We start from the raw sequence: 18,684 nt of genomic DNA on the forward strand, positions 1-18,684 counted from the left end.
GTTATTCTCCTCCTTTCTCCCACGCTCTCTCGTCGCACCTCCCCTTTTCTCTCTGTATTCGCGGGTTCCAGATCGCATCTCTCTCGGCAACTTGATCTTGACCTCTCGAACCCGCACGTGATTGTGTCGGCTATTTCTCTTCGTACTCTTCACCGGCCGCTTCGCTTATTTCTCTTTTGCCCCTTCTCTTCCTTTTGCATCTATTAGCTTCGCTCTGTCTATCTCTCTACTTTTTTTTCTTTAGCTTCTTCGCTATATATAAAAGCTTGCATTATAATGCAATTCAAAATATGATTGTAATAAATTTTTCTGCCATATTTTCCTAATAAACATTTTCTGTTTATGCTAGTTTTATATTTTCAACTCGATTTATGAATAAAACGCAATTCTTCATTCATGTCACTCAAAGCACTTCTTCTCTTTCAAGTCTGCTTCTCGAAGACTTTTTGAATCGAGAAAAGCTAAGCATTGGCTGACAAGTCGTTTCGCTTTTCTCGGATGCGAGAGTAAGACTTTGTTGATCGTAAAATTTGGAGTCTCGCGGCTCCTCCTCCTCTTACTTCGTTCTCATACTTCTTCCATAAAACTTTCATCGCGCCTCAAAGTCTCGTTTGAGGTTCATCGAAGAGCCAGCGAGCAGGAAAAATTCGCGGCCGTCTTATCTTTCCCAGCGATATTATATTCAGCTCAATATAGTTCAACTCTTTGGCTTTTACAGCATACTTATCTCGCGTACTTTTACAGCACATTTTTATACGCTTTTATAATACACTTATTTTATTCTAAACGTAGAAAGTGTAAACAAGAGAGTATAACCAAAGCTGTCAATGATATTTTTCAAAAATAAAAGTTCAACAGTTTGTAATGAGCGCTAAATACGGGAGATGTAAATTCTAAAAAATACTTTTTTTTGTTTGTATGTAAACTTTGCAATACACAACATTCATTTACTTTGTTCTCATTGCGCAGTCGCACGGTTTCTCGCCGAATGATAAAATCGCTTATCACCAAGATCCTTCATGACTTATTCAATGCATGACTCGAACGTAAAGCTTTCCCCACCCCCCACCCTGCCAACGTATCTATTCTCATATTCCTATTCTGGATTAGAGATATTTCTGTTCTTATAATACGAAAAAAATATAGATAGAAATTGAAATAAAGATAATAATGTAAATAAATATAGAATATATCAAAACTATTAAATGCTTTCTATCGATAAAAAAAATCGAAAACAAAATTATAGTTCAAAATAATATCTATTAATAAAGATTATCTGTCATCTTTGAATTAAATATTTTTTGTATGTAAAAAAAAACTTTTTCAATTTGTTAAAAAGAAAAAAATCTTAAACATATGCTAATATGAATATTGTGCATCGCGAAAAATTCACATACACACACATAAGTGTTTCTCAAATTTACATGTACATCGTCATTTATTCGTACTTATGTTAGTACACTCATTACAAACTGTTAGCTATTTTGCTATTACTTTTTGTAAAATATAAAAAAATATCGATTGTTTTTGCTGCACTTTTTAGAATAAAATAAACTCTCTTTTAATGCTTTATCTTAATATAATATGTTGTTAAATATCTCAAAAATAAAACATATACATATCATAATAAAATCATACTGAAAAGTTCAATAAATAAAGTATGGCTGATACCAAATAATCATTTATACATGTATATCCACGAACAATTTTCTTGACTTCGTTCGTGGCTTGGGTCAGGTCAAGTAAGAGGGACAAAAGTGCACGACTGTCACGAGTTACGATTACGAATTACACGCTGAAACGATTAGAACCTCACGAATATTATCCGACATTATAGATACAATAATGACTACGTGTTTCTTTTTAATTCCTTTCTTAACGTCTCCTATTTTTTTTATTTATTAAACATAGCATCTAATATTAATATTCAAAACAGAAAATTGTAGAGCTATAAAAATTACGAAGATAGGTATTGTGTTATATAAATATTTCGCAAGTTTTTCACGTAAATTTAGTCATTTTATAAAAAGCTTCAGTCTTTTTATAAAAAAAGACTAAATTTACAAAGAACAATATATGTTTATATGAACATTGTTATTATTGTTGCATCGTTATATCAATATTCAATAAACAATTTTTTAAATATTTTCCCTTCTTTTTCTCTGTGCGCGTATATGCTGCTTCTGGATGAACACAAATAACCCAAGTTAACCTCTCACCGAGCACGTACTATGCTGTTTTCTAGAACGATACAGTTACTTGCTAGAGCACGTCCGACCGTTAGCCAGACTCCGATAATCGCGTGTAGCGTGTCTATAGGTCGATCCAGGTCGAATGCAATATTCGTTGCAGTTGAAAAAGCACGACGATGAGCATTTCGATTCTTTCGCCCTTTCCTCCCTCTTTCCTCTCTCCACTGTATAATTTCAAAAAAATTCCCGCGGAATGTGCCACAAAATCATCTTTTTATTTTTAGAAATAATATAATAAACATTATATATATATATTACATTATAATAAAAAAATTGATTATACTATAATATGGTTTCAAAACATTTTATTATCTCAATTTGTAAATTTTATTGTCATTGAAGACAGAATGTTATTTTAAACTTCATGATAAAAATCGAATTTCAAATGTAAATTCAGTATTACATAAAGTTACATTATTCTAATGCAAATTTTGATATGCAGAATAATACGATGTAGAAATAGCATCGATGATGAGAACGAGCGATTTTGTCTCATCGACAGCGCGCGGTTTCTTTGGATTACCGACGATTTTACAAATCGAGGAACCGATCGTCTAACAAACGAATGTGCGAGAATACCGCTTTAGTTCACTTTCACCTGCGCGGGTTCGATGTACTCGACGACGCAATTGCAATGGCACGGTATACACATCACGTTGGGCTACGTCCAACAACATAGAACTTTGTTAGAGACTTGTCCGAGTTTCACATTTAGGTCTTTGGAAAATCGCTTTCAAATATGAACACACAACGTGCCCAATAAATCAGATTATAATCGACGAAAAAATAAAATTTTTAAAAATATTTATTGATCCTGTAGTTTTCGAGAGAAAAATTCCGTTTAATAATTTTACGGACATCGTAAAAATCAGAGAACAAAGAGAAAAGAAGAAAGGTGTCATGAAAGGTTACGACGTACTACACGATTTTACAAAAAGGAGAGGAAAAGGAAAAAAGAAAAAGTAGTAGAAACCGACACTACGCTCCGGATACCAGTTGGCACGATCTATTGAACGCAATCTTTCCTAGATACGACCTGTACAATCGAGGAGGAGAAAAAAAGAAAGAAATCAATCGTCATCTCGAACGCTGAGAATTCACATCAAATAACAAAAAGAAGACGAAAGGAAGTAAAAAAACCCGCGACTTTGTCTATATCAGAAGTAACAAAGAAATTTTACATTTTTTTTCACTGTTAAATATATGAAAATATTCAATAAAATTTAGATTTTAATGTAATATTTAACTTAAAAATTGTACGATTCTAATTTTCCATAAATTTATTATAACCTGGAAGATTGTACGCATTTCGCAAAAAAAATTAAAACATGTTTAAACAGTATGTCAATGTTAATTAAATTCGTAGATACTTTGAAGTAATAATTCCGAATTATTTCAAGCAATGTATTACCGAAAAATTTCTTAGAACTTCTACAAAATCATTACCAAGAAGTTGTTACTTGAGAATGCAATTCACATCGTAGCCGCGTGAACGTGTTACTCCTCAATTTCCCTTGAATTTCTTTCATAAGAACCCGTTTCTAAGGCGAATCTGTGGACAAGACGATGATCCCGACGTTCCTGCTGGCTTCGCAGGATCCACTTGATCGTTAAGGAAGCGAACAGGAGAACGGGAGAGGATGGAAGGGAGGAATCCCCAAAGTGCACCTCCGCTCTAAATCCTGAGACTTCTGTCCCATAGAATTAGGTGGAGGTCCTTCAGCACGGCTGGAAGTTAGGTTTCCTTCCTGAAGGTCCAATCCCTTTCAGCTCCCGATAGGGGTATATCCCCGAGGACGATGTCGTTCACATCGCGGCAAGGAGTAGGAAAGCGGGATGATAAAGACGAGATGGAGGATAAGGTGGAAAGGAGTCTTATCCAATAGCTGATCCCGAATGTCCTTAACGAGCACAATAGGTCAGGTATTGCGCAAGCTTTCGCTGACTCGACTCGCACCTCTCGCACGAGCCGATTCGAATCGTTCACCTGCGACTTGTCACTTGTCATAAAAAATGCGAAGTGAGTCACATGATTCGATTACCACGGCTATAATATAACTATTTAATGCTGGATTATTTGGTAATCTGTAGAAAAGTATTATTTCACACAACTCTCTCTGTAAATTTCTCTCAATGAAACAAAAATTTAATTGTTCTTCAAAAAGAGGAAAAAAACCAGTGTGCAATAAAAACTTAAATATAAAATTAAAAAGTTATTATTTTATTGTATGTAGCTCTTGCAGTATCTTTTTTAGCGGACAGAAATAAATCCGTAATAAGGTTTTGAATGGTTCGCCAAATATGTTCGAAAAGTTCATTGATTGTTTCGCGGAACATCCCGTATATGCGACGAGGGAATGTTCGATTTCCCTTCATCGCGTCCTCACTTCCGGGTGGAAATGGAAGAGAGATCGATCGGATTGGCTCTCGTGCAGAGAACCACTATGAGAAACTCTATTCTGGAATCGTGCAATTCGGACGACCTCCACCTTGAAATCACAGTTTAGAAGCACGACTCGTTTATCGAATTCACCGTATCGATGATAAGAGTTGAATTATATGATAATTGTACCAAAATATCGCATCTCTTGATGATGACTAGTAAAAACGATACCTTGTCATGTTTGTTTGTTTCGAAAATCAAGCTAATAAAAATATTGTTTACAGTTTATTTTATATTCAGCGATTTCGAAATGACGATAGTCAAAACAAGAAATTGGCATGAGATAAAACTCGCCGGTAAACAATAATAAATGCATATAAAATTATTTTAGGATCATAATAAATATTCAACAGAAAAATTATTTAAAACCTTATGAATATTGAACGTAAACTATTGTTGAAGTAATCCGCACGTATAATAATTCAAGTAATTAAAATGTAAAATTAATATAAATATTAAGTATAAAATACAAAATTATTAAACTACAAGTTATCAATGGCAACAAATTTTTAAAATTAATGAAAATCTCTGATAAATTCATAGTATCAATTTCTTTTTCAAAGAAACTATAAAAATTAAATAATCATTCTGTATAGCAATTATAACATTACATAACTTTATTCTTTATAACTAAACTTTAATTTTACAGAATTCTCTATTAACGTCTATACAAAATTAAAGAATGTTTATTATATATATATTTTATTATATATTTCTCATTAGAATTGTGCTATATTATTTTTCATTTTGATACATAATTTGCATAAATTTAAATGTTTATGATTTAAGAAATGTCAACTTTTGTTAAAGAAATTGATTTGTTAAAAATATATTAAAAAATTTATACGAGATAAGTTATTAATTTATTCAATTTTATTAAAGAAAAATCCATTTCAGAAATTAATAATAAAAAATTTATATGTAAAAGCCAAAAGATTTCTGTCCGGAATACTTTGTCAATTCGATCATGGATTAATTGTATTTCTAAGAGAGATTTGATGCGATCTGTAATTGGAGACTCTTAACGCGTAATTAACGCCATGCTGTTATGTCCTCCCATTTCGACAATGCCTTCCTTTCTACCCTCCCTTCCATTCAACCACAAATCTCCTAATCACCGTGCAAACCGTCAATATAACCTGGATCCTTCGAAAATTACGGGAAACTAGTCAGCATAGAAACGTGCCTCCTTCTGTTTTCATAGTCTCTCTCTACTTCCTTTCTTTACTCCTTCGCCTCTATTCTCTTCGATCTATTCGCGTCCAACAGGTATGCACCTGAATACTGCATTATTGCTGCAATAATTGTCTTATTCCCAAGAATCAATTATCTTTGTCAGAGACAATTGTCTACTCTCTCTCTCTCTCTCTCTCTCTTCTCTTTCTTTTTCCTATTAACGCTGCTTATTGAAATTGAGAAAATAACAATAAATAAATAAAATAATAAGAACATTTAATTAAGAATTTAAAATAATATATTGGATCATTGCATATAAAACAATGTATTTGCGAAAGTTCATAAAATGTTCTAAAGTTTAAAATAAAATCTTCTAATAAATTACGTTATAATGGCACGATTCTTCTAAATCTAAAAAAAGGGAGCCTCTGTATTACTGTATGAATTTAAATGTAAAGAAAAAATATATAGTATTTGGAATATCTGTAAATGTACTTTTAATACTTGACGATTAATTCAACGTGACACGAGAACTTTCCAGTCGTGACGGAAAACGATCTCTTCAATCCCCAAGTATTATAAAAGGGTGTCGGAATGAAATAAAAAAATGTGTAATTAAAAACGCGTACACCACACACCCGTCCTCGTCTCGCATATCCGCTTACAACCGGTTCGGATACGATACTGACATTATGTCATACAAATATAAAAACCAAACGAATGATTTCAGCGGAATGGTCAGCAAAGTTTTATTCGATAATGACAAAGAAAAGCACATGTGTGTGGACACTTCTCAATTTTATATTAAAATCAATTTCAATCTTAATGTTTTTACGTTTCGTGACCATATTTCACTTATAATATTAAAAAAATAAAAATGTCTCTGTATTAACTCCTAATGGATGTATAAAATTTTTAATTTTAAAAATAAAAAAGTTGCGTCAGATAATCAGTTCATCAATTTGATTTGAATCACATAATACGTTTTTTTTCTCGCGGAAATATCTTTACAACTACGTTTATAGAGTTAAAGGCCTGTATTCCGAGTTCACATTTATCATTAAATGTGCTCTTTTAAATATGTTTATATACATTTAGAAACACATTTAGCGATAAATGTGAGCTCAGCATACAGGCCAAAGTGTTTATAATATCTAATCCTATAATTCTTTAATAATAAGTAGAAACAGCTATCAACATCCGAGTGTCCGTAACCGATCATAGTCAAATTTCAAATTTACGTAACTCTCAATCAACAAAGTCTAACGTTCCAAATCCAGTTTTAGGAAATCTACCGAATATTTATTTGCATAATTATAGTGCTACGATTATATGAAATATGAACGAGAATGAGTAAGCACGAATGAGAATCACTGTTCAAGAGAGCTCAAGGTGAACGAGCTTCAAAGTGGCAATGGTGAACCGCGGAGAGCCGCGTCGAGACGAGCGAAGGGTCCGTGGGGCCCTAATGCTCGCATCGTTCCTTACGCGGAAAGTGCACGAAACATTTCCACCCTCCCTATTTTTCTTGCACTTCACAGCTGTACTAATTGAGTAAACAACTTTTGTGAGAGTATCAGTTTATAATGTCTCAAGAGTTTCCAAAGAAACAACATACATATATATGTGTGTAAATACGATAAAACGCAAATACAATGCAAATATATGTACATAAAAAATATATGTTAATGAAAAAATTAAATAACCTTTTTTACGTTTCCCAGACTAAAATGTTATTTTTATAATTACATTTCAATTAAAATAGCAAGTTTAAAATGGAAAAGGAGATTAAAAATCAAGAAAATACCTTCAGCTTTGTAGACTGGATATTAAATTTTATAAAATAATATTAATTTCTCTCTTATTTTCTCTCTCTCTCTCTCTCTTATAAATAGCTCCTCTAAAATTATAATTTATTTTACAAGTTTTTTCATATCTAATTTTAGAAGTTTTAGATGGAGCATTATTACACTAATTTTCTAAATGTATTGTAATTTCAAAAGTTGCAAAAAAAACTGAAGAGCATATTTTTATAAAAAAAGAATCGTGTTGCTTTTATGTAATTTTAATACACGAGTTTCAGAATAAGTTCACTTTACCAGAACATACATAAAACCGAAACTTTCATAGTCTGATACTCCACATACAACGATCAAATATGTGACGCCTCTAACCAAGGTCGGTCGATGCTCTAAACAACATCGGGCACATCTCCCCAACGTTAGAGAATGAAAGGAGGTACACAGGGTGCACGCTCCGCCGAGTCGTCCTTGACCCCGAAGTCAGTCTGCATTCTGCCCTGTACATCTTGCGAAGAATATAATGTACATCCGCGCACGCATATCAATATTTTGATCATTTAAATTATTCTGCTTCCATAGCCTTGTGCCTCTTTTACCGCTCGTTTCCCTAAATATCAGTTTAATTTCTGACACAATATTTTGTCCCAAAAACACTAGACAAAATGTCTATTTATGATTTAAAAACTAATTAAATTAGCAGCCTCGTTAATTCAATTTTTTTGATCAGTTTTTTTTTCAATTCTTTGAATGCAACGATACTGCAAGTAAATAACACAAACATTTATCGACCTTTGCTCTCCAATAATTTGAGAAGTCGATACGATAGAATTTCTTCAAATAATCGGCCCGCTTATTTACGTATCGATTATTTTAATTAACACTCTCTCATCCCATTAAATGATTATCCCGTTACGTAAAGTAATACAGGTTTATTTTATCACTTGTTTTCAGATTTGATTCAACTCTGTAATTTTTGCTTTTTAATCATAATAATTTCTGATTAATATTGTAATCAAAAAATGTCGAAAGTAAAATACAAAATGCTATTAGATATAAAATTTGTAAAATCTATAAGTGTTCAATGCTTTATAATAAATTGATTTCTAATTTTAATTGTTTTAAATTACATAGTTTAATAATTTAATTAATAATTATATTAATAATAGTAAAGTTGTTTGTCCTACAATTTTTTATTAGTAGTTTTATATATATAATTTAACAAACTTATCGAATATGTAATTATTATTACATTATTAAATGTAAAAATTTATCAATTTGAATTATTTAAATATTAATTAATTAACTAAATTAATTAAAACAAAAAGTTTATTAAAATCATAAAAGCGTAACTTTTAGTCAGTCGAGAAAGGTTCAAGTCAAAATTATGAAAAATCAACGGAAGGTCAAAGAGTGAGGATCCGAACCGGAAGTTGGCTATCTCATAGCGGCGGCACAAAGGATGGCACTTAAAAATTCAATGCATTTCAAATGGACCAGGAATCTGTCCTGAGGCGCCGTTCGCGAACGCCATTTTCACTCGCGCTGGCGTAACCATTTGTTGAGTTTTCGTTTTCGGGCTGACCTGTGTGATATCTCCTCTCTCTATATTCGGGAAAATCTCACGATTTTGCATAATGACTCACATAAATAACTTGCAATCAAGCGATTCATTATCACTTCTGTTTGCTAATTTCGATAGATAACAAAATTCTATCTTTAATTTTATCATTCATTATTATCAAATAAAAATTAATAAATTTTTGTATTTAATAATATGTAATAAATACAAATTCGATAAGTTTATGCAATTGTTATTTTAATTCTTTTAAGCTTCAATCCTTTCTGTATGTGTATATCTTTTGTGAACGTGCTGTGTATATACATATGGTATGCAATTTTATATCGTATTTTCTTAATTTTCGATCAATGGACCGCCAATTTTTAATTAAGAGTAATAATCACGAGATAAGATAAACATTAAGTAAAAGTAAAGAAATTTGAATATAGTAACACTATACATGTAAAATTTTCAGAAACCAATGTAGGCAGCTAAGAAAAATGGAAAAAAAAGAGCCTGAGAAATGCAAAACAAGATATCAAAGGCAATTGCTCATCAATCAGAGTATAATCGAACAATCATCAATCGTAATTCAATTTTAATCGTAATTTTAACGCGTGATAGACATGATGTCTAAACTTTACGCGCGCGTACACACAAAACTCGCCGTCAATTTATTTCCGCCGCACAACATGCGCCAAATTTAGGACAGTGTGTCATCGGCTTCTATGCACGCTACATTTGTCACACGTAATGCGTACTTACGCATTATTTACACCAGCTTATTAGTATAGATAGACGCGTAAACAATATTAATCAAGAAATGTAACTTTTTTAAAAAGAAACAAAAATAAATGATTCTATAAGTTCTTATAAACAGTTACTTAAAAAAAAAATATATAATATTTAAAAATATTTGCTTGTCTCCAGATATTTGTCTACAGCCTATTATTTCTAAATATAAAATTATTATAAAATGTTAAATTCTGAAATTGCAATTGCAATTTTATGTAACATCCTTAAAAGAAAATAAATAATTTCGTAACATTTTACATTGTATATCGCGATTCTTTTATAATATAAAAGTAAGTCTGTTTCTCTTTAAATATTTTCAACTTAATTTATAAAAATATTAAAAATAATTCCATACAATGTTATCAATATTTATCAGTTTAAAATCGAATATAACCTTGCAAGAACAGTTCCAAATGTAAATTCCATATATAGAAAAATTCATATTATTATAAAGAAAATAAATCACAAAAGTTAACACGTAATTGACACAGAGCAATTTATACATATATTCATCTTGTACTCGCATATTATCCACATCTCGAAAATTTCTTAAATTGTCTCATTGTTGAAAAATAGACTATAAATATTTGGAGAAAAAAAGGTCAAAATTCTCGTTAGTCAGCCAGATGCATAAAAAGAGAAAAAGAGGGGGTAGAAGAGATGTTCTAGCTCTAGAGAATAAAAGAGAAAGCGAGATAGTCGCAGGCGGACTATCGATTTTTTTTATATCCAAGCAGCCCATGTGCGAATAGTGATCGTGATGGGGAGAGGGATAAGGGGAGCAAAAGAAGTTACACAAAGGGTAGCATGACACAGAAACGGCCGATATGAAAACCCGCTTGTTCTATTACACCTTATATTTGCGTTACATTACGCATATTACGCATATTTTCTCATTTCTGGCTTCGAATTATAACACTATGTTGAAAATTTAATGTTTTGCAATTTTTTTACGCCTTTCCACTTTATCTTTTTCCAATACAAGTTGTATTAATCTCTACTAACACATTTACTTTTTTATTTTCAAAAAAATTAATTTAAGAATATTACAATATTGTTGTATTTTAAATATTTTAATGTTTTATAATTTTAAATATTTGTATTTAAAATGCAGATTTTATTTCAATATTCTTCAATTACTCTAAATTATTTTTCTCGGATAATTTGTGATAATCTTATTCTGATTTATCTTTGATACATTTTGATATTGATGCATAACAAGTTTGCTTCTATAAATTATGAATTTATAAATATATATTTACACTAATTTGCACAAATTTAATTTATAAAATAAATTTATATGAGCATGCTCTCTCTCTCTCTCTCTTTCTCCAACATTTATTATATCTATAATTCTTAATAGATATCACATTACTTATTTTTAATATTTAAATTTACGTCTAAAAAGAAAAGATATTTATAAATATAGTTTATGTTAACGGTTTATAACGGTTAATAACGGTTATCAATTAGTTCACTAATTCATATAGATAATAAAAAGAGAAATTTTCTTTCTAAAAATTTAAATTCCCTTCATAATAATATGCGAGTAAAAAAGTACAAAATAATAAATTATAACTCGTAAAAGTTGTAAGTTATAATTATATGTTAACTTATTGTTAGTATAACACTTTAACAATTAATTTATTATCTGTAAAACACTCACCTATTTTTCTCCAACTCGTTATGCGTCGTCCTGTAAACAATAAAAAGAAATATTCATTATGTTTTTGAAAAGCAGCAAAAACATGATTTATGATAAGACCAGAAATTGACGATAATAGTAATATCAAGACCAGTTGATACAACACAAATATGATACAAAATCGAAAAAGCCGAAATTTATCAGATAAAACATATTGCAAATGTAGCTATAAATAATTTTTAAATTACAGCAACAGAGAGAGAATTTAACAATAGTAATTGCATTTTATTATAAATCATAAACGATTAGCTGCCAATTAGCAATATTTTGAATCATTGCGTATGAAGTGTCAGATTCCGAAGTCATTTAATAATATTTTAATATTTTATAAAATAAATATTTATAAAATTATTTTATAAAATAAATAAATGTCTCTTTATAATAAAGTATTATATTATCACATTACAATGATATTAGACTATTTTTACAAAATCACGTTTCTTAAAAAGTGCTTATAATTTTTCGAATTACAATAAGTTTATAAAAATATAAGAGATTGAAAAATTTGTGCACAATTCAATATACAAAAAATTTGTATAACATAGCTTTTTATAGTTTAAAAATGAATATGACTGTAGAAACAGTTTATAATATAAAAGACACTTGAAAACTTATATTATTGTAAAAAAAAATCAATATTACATAATTAATATAAATATTAACATATGGAATGAAAAAAAATTGCAAAGGTAATTTTAACTATAAAATTTAAATAATTTTTTATGCCATTTTTAAAAAGATATCTGTGTAGACAAACCTGCTGCCTTGGGACTTCTTTGTCTTTGGCCTCTTTGTAACCGTCCGCATATCATCGGGTATTGGCATCGTTGAAGCATAGCCATGTTCAGCTTCTGTAATCATAAAGCAATAAATCGATAAGTGGAATGCAAAATTACGTACAGTTTGCTAAAATTAATGGCCTGAGCCTTACGGAATCAAAATAAGCGGAGCTTATTAAATGGGAGAATAAATATTCTTTTTCGCTAATGTCATCTTTTTCAGCTTCAAAATTTTCAATATTATACGATTTAATTCTTAATAATATTTTCGTATTTTCAAAAAAACAATGCAATTATTTTGATATAAGAGAAACCACGACGTGACTCTCATGAGAAAGTTGTAACTTTCGAAGCTTGTTAAGCTCGTTACAGAGCGAGTGAAGACGCGGACGCACCGATATTAAGTCACGTTTTATTTTCTTAGACCGTTCCAGGAGAGTCACGTCCGATTAAAGTACGATCGTGCCTCGTTTTGTGATTTTTCAAGCAAACAAACGCTCAACTATTTCAATTCAATAAGTGTGTATCATTGAGTTAGGCCCATATTGCTCGAGTATTAAATGTTGTGTAATGTTTACTTTCGTACAAATAGATATCGAATTAAATTGAAATAAACAAATGTATCAAATAGATGCATCAGAAGATATTTGTATAATTAGAGTTCTGTATAAATAGGTTTTAAATTAAGATACGAACAGATACTTTAAATCAGATAAAAATAGATACTTTAGAATAAATTTCCATAAATAAAAAGATCGCGGATAAATTGAGACCAAACTTTGGGGGTTGTATTTTCTTAGATTCATCTCAGATTTACTTTCATTCATCAAAATTTCAATAAAAATCACATATTCGTAATAAATATTCATAGCTTATTTTAATTAAAATTCTGTATAATTTGGCATTTATTATAAGATAAACGTTTCCACAAATTGTTTTTATAATATCACACACACGTCTGATTATACGATCATAAAGTAATTTTCCGATTTTATTTTCCGATCTAAACTTACGATAATTTGAAAAATCGCTAATATTTTATAAAAACGCGCTTTACGATTTGTTAAAAGAATTATACATTATTTTAATACAATATATAATATTTAATCATTATAAACGATGCGCGCATGTTTATGTTACAAGAGTGTTATATAAAATTGGAACTTGCGAAATTCATATGCAAATGAGACTCGATCGCTCTTTCGGAAATCTAACGTCGTACTACGCACGAGGGGACACGCGTGCGCACGCGCGCGGAAAGCGACGTGCGTCCTCGCATGCACGCGGCTCTAAGTGCGACGCAGCAGCATTATAAGTGGAGTGATAAAATGAGATCATCGCGCCGCGTACGATCCACTACGAAAACAAAGATAACCGTGGCGAGATGAAACGTATTTTTAAATCGTATTTTCTTTTTAAAAGGCCAAATTCTAAATAGAAGCTTTTATTGCAAAAAAAATTTATTTGAAAGATTTAAATTATAGTCTCACATATTTAAGAGAAATCCGAATATCCGCATTTAAATTTAATTATGAAAATTCTCAGAGAGCGATTCGATTAATTGTTATGCGATAAACTTTGAAAGCAAATATACATCAGAGTTTAATAATAAAAAGCGACAATTTCTTGAAAGATTTTTCTATCGATATGCTTAAACTTTTAATTAACAAAACAGTGTTTGACATATTGACTCTAGATAGCAATTTCTTTTACATAAAAAATAATACATCAAAAATTTATTTAAAAATATTATATTACAAAAACTACATTATTTTATATAATTAAATATTTCTCTAAAAAATTTAAATCTACCACGATAAAATTGAATCATGACTTATCGCGTATGAAGTAATTTTTAGTTTTTTTTTTTCTATACATTTACATGATTTAATAACTTAACAGGAATCCCATTATGACATTGCATATTTTGTTTTATAAATTCTTAAGAGAATATTTATCCACAATACAATTGATTATAATCACAAGATGTTTATATCACGTAAGCAGAAAAGTACTTAAATTAAATCAGATATTAAAAGAGTATGTGCGTGTGAAAGAAAATAAGAAGCGCGAACACTCACCTCTTTCCCTTCGTTCAATGTACTCGGCGGCCTGCAGTAGGGCAGCAATGCTCATATTTCCTCGGTTTGGCGTAATCCTGGCGGCTTCCGTTCACGCTCACTCTTTCTTCCTCTCCTCCTGCCGCACGCTCCGGAGCCGACACACGCGACGAAACACACACGCGCACACACTCAGTCCACTTACACACCCGCGCGCGCGCGCACGTGCGCGTACGACGGGCGCCTGGGCGAGAATGAAGGGGGAGGGTGAGATACGTAATCGTGATGTCTTCGGCCGCCGTGCCGCGCCGCCTCGGCCGATTCCGCCGCGCTTCGGTTAACTTCGGCCACGTAACTGCGCGCACCAACGCGCACGAGCAGCGAGGAACGACGGCGATGATGACGCGCACCGAGCGAGGAACGTGTACGCAATCCGCGAACGGCGACAGCGACGGCGACGGCGACGGCGGCGAATCGAGATGAATACGCAGAAAGCTTCTTCTACACTGCTGTTCCCGTTTGATCCTGGAGCAGCCTTTCTCGCGACTGTCGCGAACGCGAAATCAGTAAATATTCCAGACGAGTCCTCTCAGTCGTCGTTGAATCTCACTCCGGTTAAGATAAACTTCCACGAAATTCCAATGTGTTATTGAACACTTCCAAATATTCTCTCCAATCGTTAATGTCAACCGATAATATCAAATTTGTCAATATCAATCACTGAACGTTTTCAACACTTGAAATTCCTCCCGAATGTTCGAATGTTCTTTTGTTGTAGTAGCGTCGTTCCCCCAGCGTCGTTTCAAGCACCGTCAGATCGCCAAACAAGTCAGAAGCCGCGTTCCGTATGATCCGATGTGTTTCCCCTTCGATCGTGATTGTCCCAATCGTTTTATTCCTTCCTCCTGGTGTCACAGTGTACTTCTCCCCTCTTGCTCTCTCTTTTTCTCCTTGTTTCAACTCCTTCCACACCGTGTATATCACCACATTTACCGCGATTATACTAAATCACACAAGAAAAAACCGATTATCATCATCGTTGACGTGCTCAGCACTTTCGCGAACGCGATTTCGTGTATACGACTCTAACGACAACAACACAATGCTCCCATAAAGTACCGCGTGAGGTAACTGCGCTTCGAACACCGCCGAGAGAAGCCGATCACGAACAGCGCATACGCACAAGTAAACACAAGCGGGTACGCGTGCACACACACACACACACACACACGTAACATAATACACACATGCAGACGCGAAGCATCGCACGCTGATTGCGAGTGAAAGAGTGAGAGAAGACGGAAGAAGAAGAAAGGGGACGGAATGAAAGAGAGAATACGCCTACGCGCGGTCGCGTAACGCGAGAAAAATAAACAGCAAGTAAAACGGAAACAGAGCGAGAGCGAGAGAGATGGAAATAGACGGATAAATATAGCAAGAGCGATAAAGTAAAATTTATTACACGCTTCGAAATGAAATTCCCTGCTAGTTAAAAACATACGGAAGACAAAAATTTTACATAGCTTTTATTGGATATTTACGTTTTTAATAGTTAAATAAAATTTTACCAGCATAATTCTATACAATGATGAAAACACAAAATCAAATAAACATTTTAATACATATGTGCGTATGCAATCGTATAATATGCCTAGCACTTAAATATTCCAAAGAAATATTAAATATATTAAAGACCTTTCTATTATTAAAAATAAAATATAATAAAAATGTTAAACCTCTTTTAATTTATCTTTATTAAAGTTTTTACTAAAAATTCTTTAATGTTCAATAATTTGTTAAACATTTAATTATGCAATATGTACTTTATGAATTATTTAAATATATAATATATAAAATAATTATCTTTGTCTTTATCCTTATTACTTATATATCTTTAAAACAATAAAAAAGTGCACGGGAATATTTCGTAAACACACATCATAAAACTATTTGATATGCCTTTGATTTAAAGATAAAAATTGGAAACTATAATTCGCGGGTTAAAAATTAAATACAAAAATGGAAAAAATAAATACGCACGTATCATGTTTTAAAAATTAAAAAAAAATTTCTACAGTTGTAATTTAAGTAATGTGAATTATATACTAGTGTCCTATTTGTGTATCAGTAGCCGTCTCATCCTTTTGTAAACTTTTTCCATTGTGTGATTAACACACATTAGTTACACATCATTCCAACAATTATAAGCGGAAAAAGAAACCATTTCAGATAAAAATAATCACGCAACGTGTTTTGTTCGAGAGTACTAAAGAAAAAAGATACTATACGATAAAAGATATACTATGTATGATGTGATCACAAATAGAACTAGAGAAAAAAGAAAGTTTATCAATTCTCTGCATTATATAATGAAACACGCACGAATAGCTATATACTTAACGATCAAAAAATATATTTAGTATAATAAATAATAGATAAATTAAGCGAAATCATAACAAAAAAATTTATTTACAAAAAAATTGTTTATTTTAATTATATTTTGTACAAAAAAAAACATAAAAATACATTTAAAAAACATAATATAAAAAATAATGCACATTTGTACTTGTAAAGATAGCATAAATGAGAAAAATCTTCACAGAAGTTCTGATATAAAACGAGATGTCAAGAAAAAGAAAGAAACCGAGAAAGAAGACATTTTTTTATCTGAATAAACATTTTGACTTTATGTGTCTTAATTTTATTGTTTTAGATATTTTGTCTATTTTTTTCAAGTCTTTTTCTTATTATTAAAAATAGTTCTTTCTCAATCTATTTAATTATGACCTTGTGTCTGAATTTCAGCAAATTTATGGCCGCGAATCAAGAAATGTCGAACAAATAAATGTTAAGACATTTATAACGTTTAGTATACATTACCAAATATCTCGTTTTCTCGCCGCATTGAATATTTGTAGAACATTCTTTGATATAAATTTGAAATTGATTTTAAATGTTCGCGCGACGTTATAATAAAAATGATTCTTAACCTTTTTAACGTCAAATATCACGAGAAAAAAATTAAGATTTCTATTCACATAAAAATCTACCACCTTGAAAGTTAACCGAAAAGCCATCTGTCATTACGATTGAATACGATGAATATATGCATAGGAAGCGAGAAAGGGGGCAGAGAAGGGCAGGAATGAGCCTCAAACAACATTCTCTATAGATGGTTTTGCATAAAACTACTTTCTTTCACGCACGCGATTTTCGAATAAGAGATTCTTACAACTTAAATTCGTCGAAGCCCGTTGCTGTTGCGCGGATCGAGACCGTTATTGTTACGAGGCGTAAGCAACGCGCCAGCTGATAACTCACAAACAAAGAGAGGCGGCAGGCGACCTGCCTCCGCGCAACAGCACTTTCTACCCAAACGTCCACTAGAATGCGCCAGCTGAGATCCCCTCGTCGCGCATACAAGGCGCCCCGTATGCGTACGTCTCTCTACTGGCACATACACATATATACATTGATATCATACATACATTATATACGTCACGTATGTACGTATACAAATATACATTCACGCCCCTGCGTATATTTACGTACGTACACGTACGTATATATACGCCTAACATCCGCCCGATGACATTTGGCACAGGCCACGGTGATAAAGGAATATGCGAAGATAAATGAAAGAAAAAGAGAGTCAGATAAAAAGATATAGAGAGGAAAAAAAAATAGAGAACAAGAGAGAGACTGACAACAGTGCCTGTTCACTTTGTTGTGAGGACGATCAGCTCTGCCCAGCGCTAGCTCTCTCGTAGGTTTCCCACGGGGGCGAAGGGGCGCTCGGCGGCGGCGGGGTGGGAGCGGGTTGATCGGACAACGAACAATGCCGAACGCGAGTGAAGAGCGAATGAACGGCGGCCACGACGGCAAAAACAGCGATTGTGATGCACGACGACTCGAACGACGACGGTAATGACGATACACGAACGATTCGGAACGAACGAATGAACAAGCGGACGAGCGAGCGAGCGACAGCCTGACACCTCCGCGCTTCGCGAGCACTCGCACGCATTTATCGATGTCAAACGCTCTCCTCGGCGGCAGCAGCGCTCTGTACGGCGATGCGCGCGCTTACGGCCGCAGCGATTGGTCGTACGCG

General features: G+C 32.4%; 1 protein-coding gene across 4 annotated transcripts in view; it reads right to left on the reverse strand.

Annotated features, from left to right (window-relative positions):
* Positions 1 to 18,609, reverse strand: part of Mxd (MAX dimerization protein) — a 35,487-nt gene extending 16,878 nt beyond the window's left edge. The window contains exons 1-4 of one of the 4 annotated variants that reach the window (XM_072903585.1): positions 18,294 to 18,609; positions 14,592 to 15,573; positions 12,489 to 12,582; positions 11,693 to 11,722 (exon numbers count right to left, since the gene is read on the reverse strand). In XM_072903585.1, the coding sequence (XP_072759686.1) occupies positions 11,693 to 11,722; positions 12,489 to 12,582; positions 14,592 to 14,646 (179 nt within the window). In that variant the 5' untranslated portion in view covers positions 14,647 to 15,573; positions 18,294 to 18,609. Of the gene's footprint in view, positions 1 to 11,692; positions 11,723 to 12,488; positions 12,583 to 14,591; positions 15,574 to 17,802; positions 18,206 to 18,277 lie in introns of those variants that run through there. The other 3 variants (XM_072903583.1, XM_072903582.1, XM_072903584.1) reach the window with 3 other exon arrangements.
* Between the last annotated feature and the right edge of the window lie 75 nt (positions 18,610 to 18,684).

Source organism: Anoplolepis gracilipes, chromosome 12, assembly GCF_047496725.1.
Source record: "Anoplolepis gracilipes chromosome 12, ASM4749672v1, whole genome shotgun sequence".
NCBI lineage: Eukaryota > Metazoa > Arthropoda > Insecta > Hymenoptera > Formicidae > Anoplolepis > Anoplolepis gracilipes.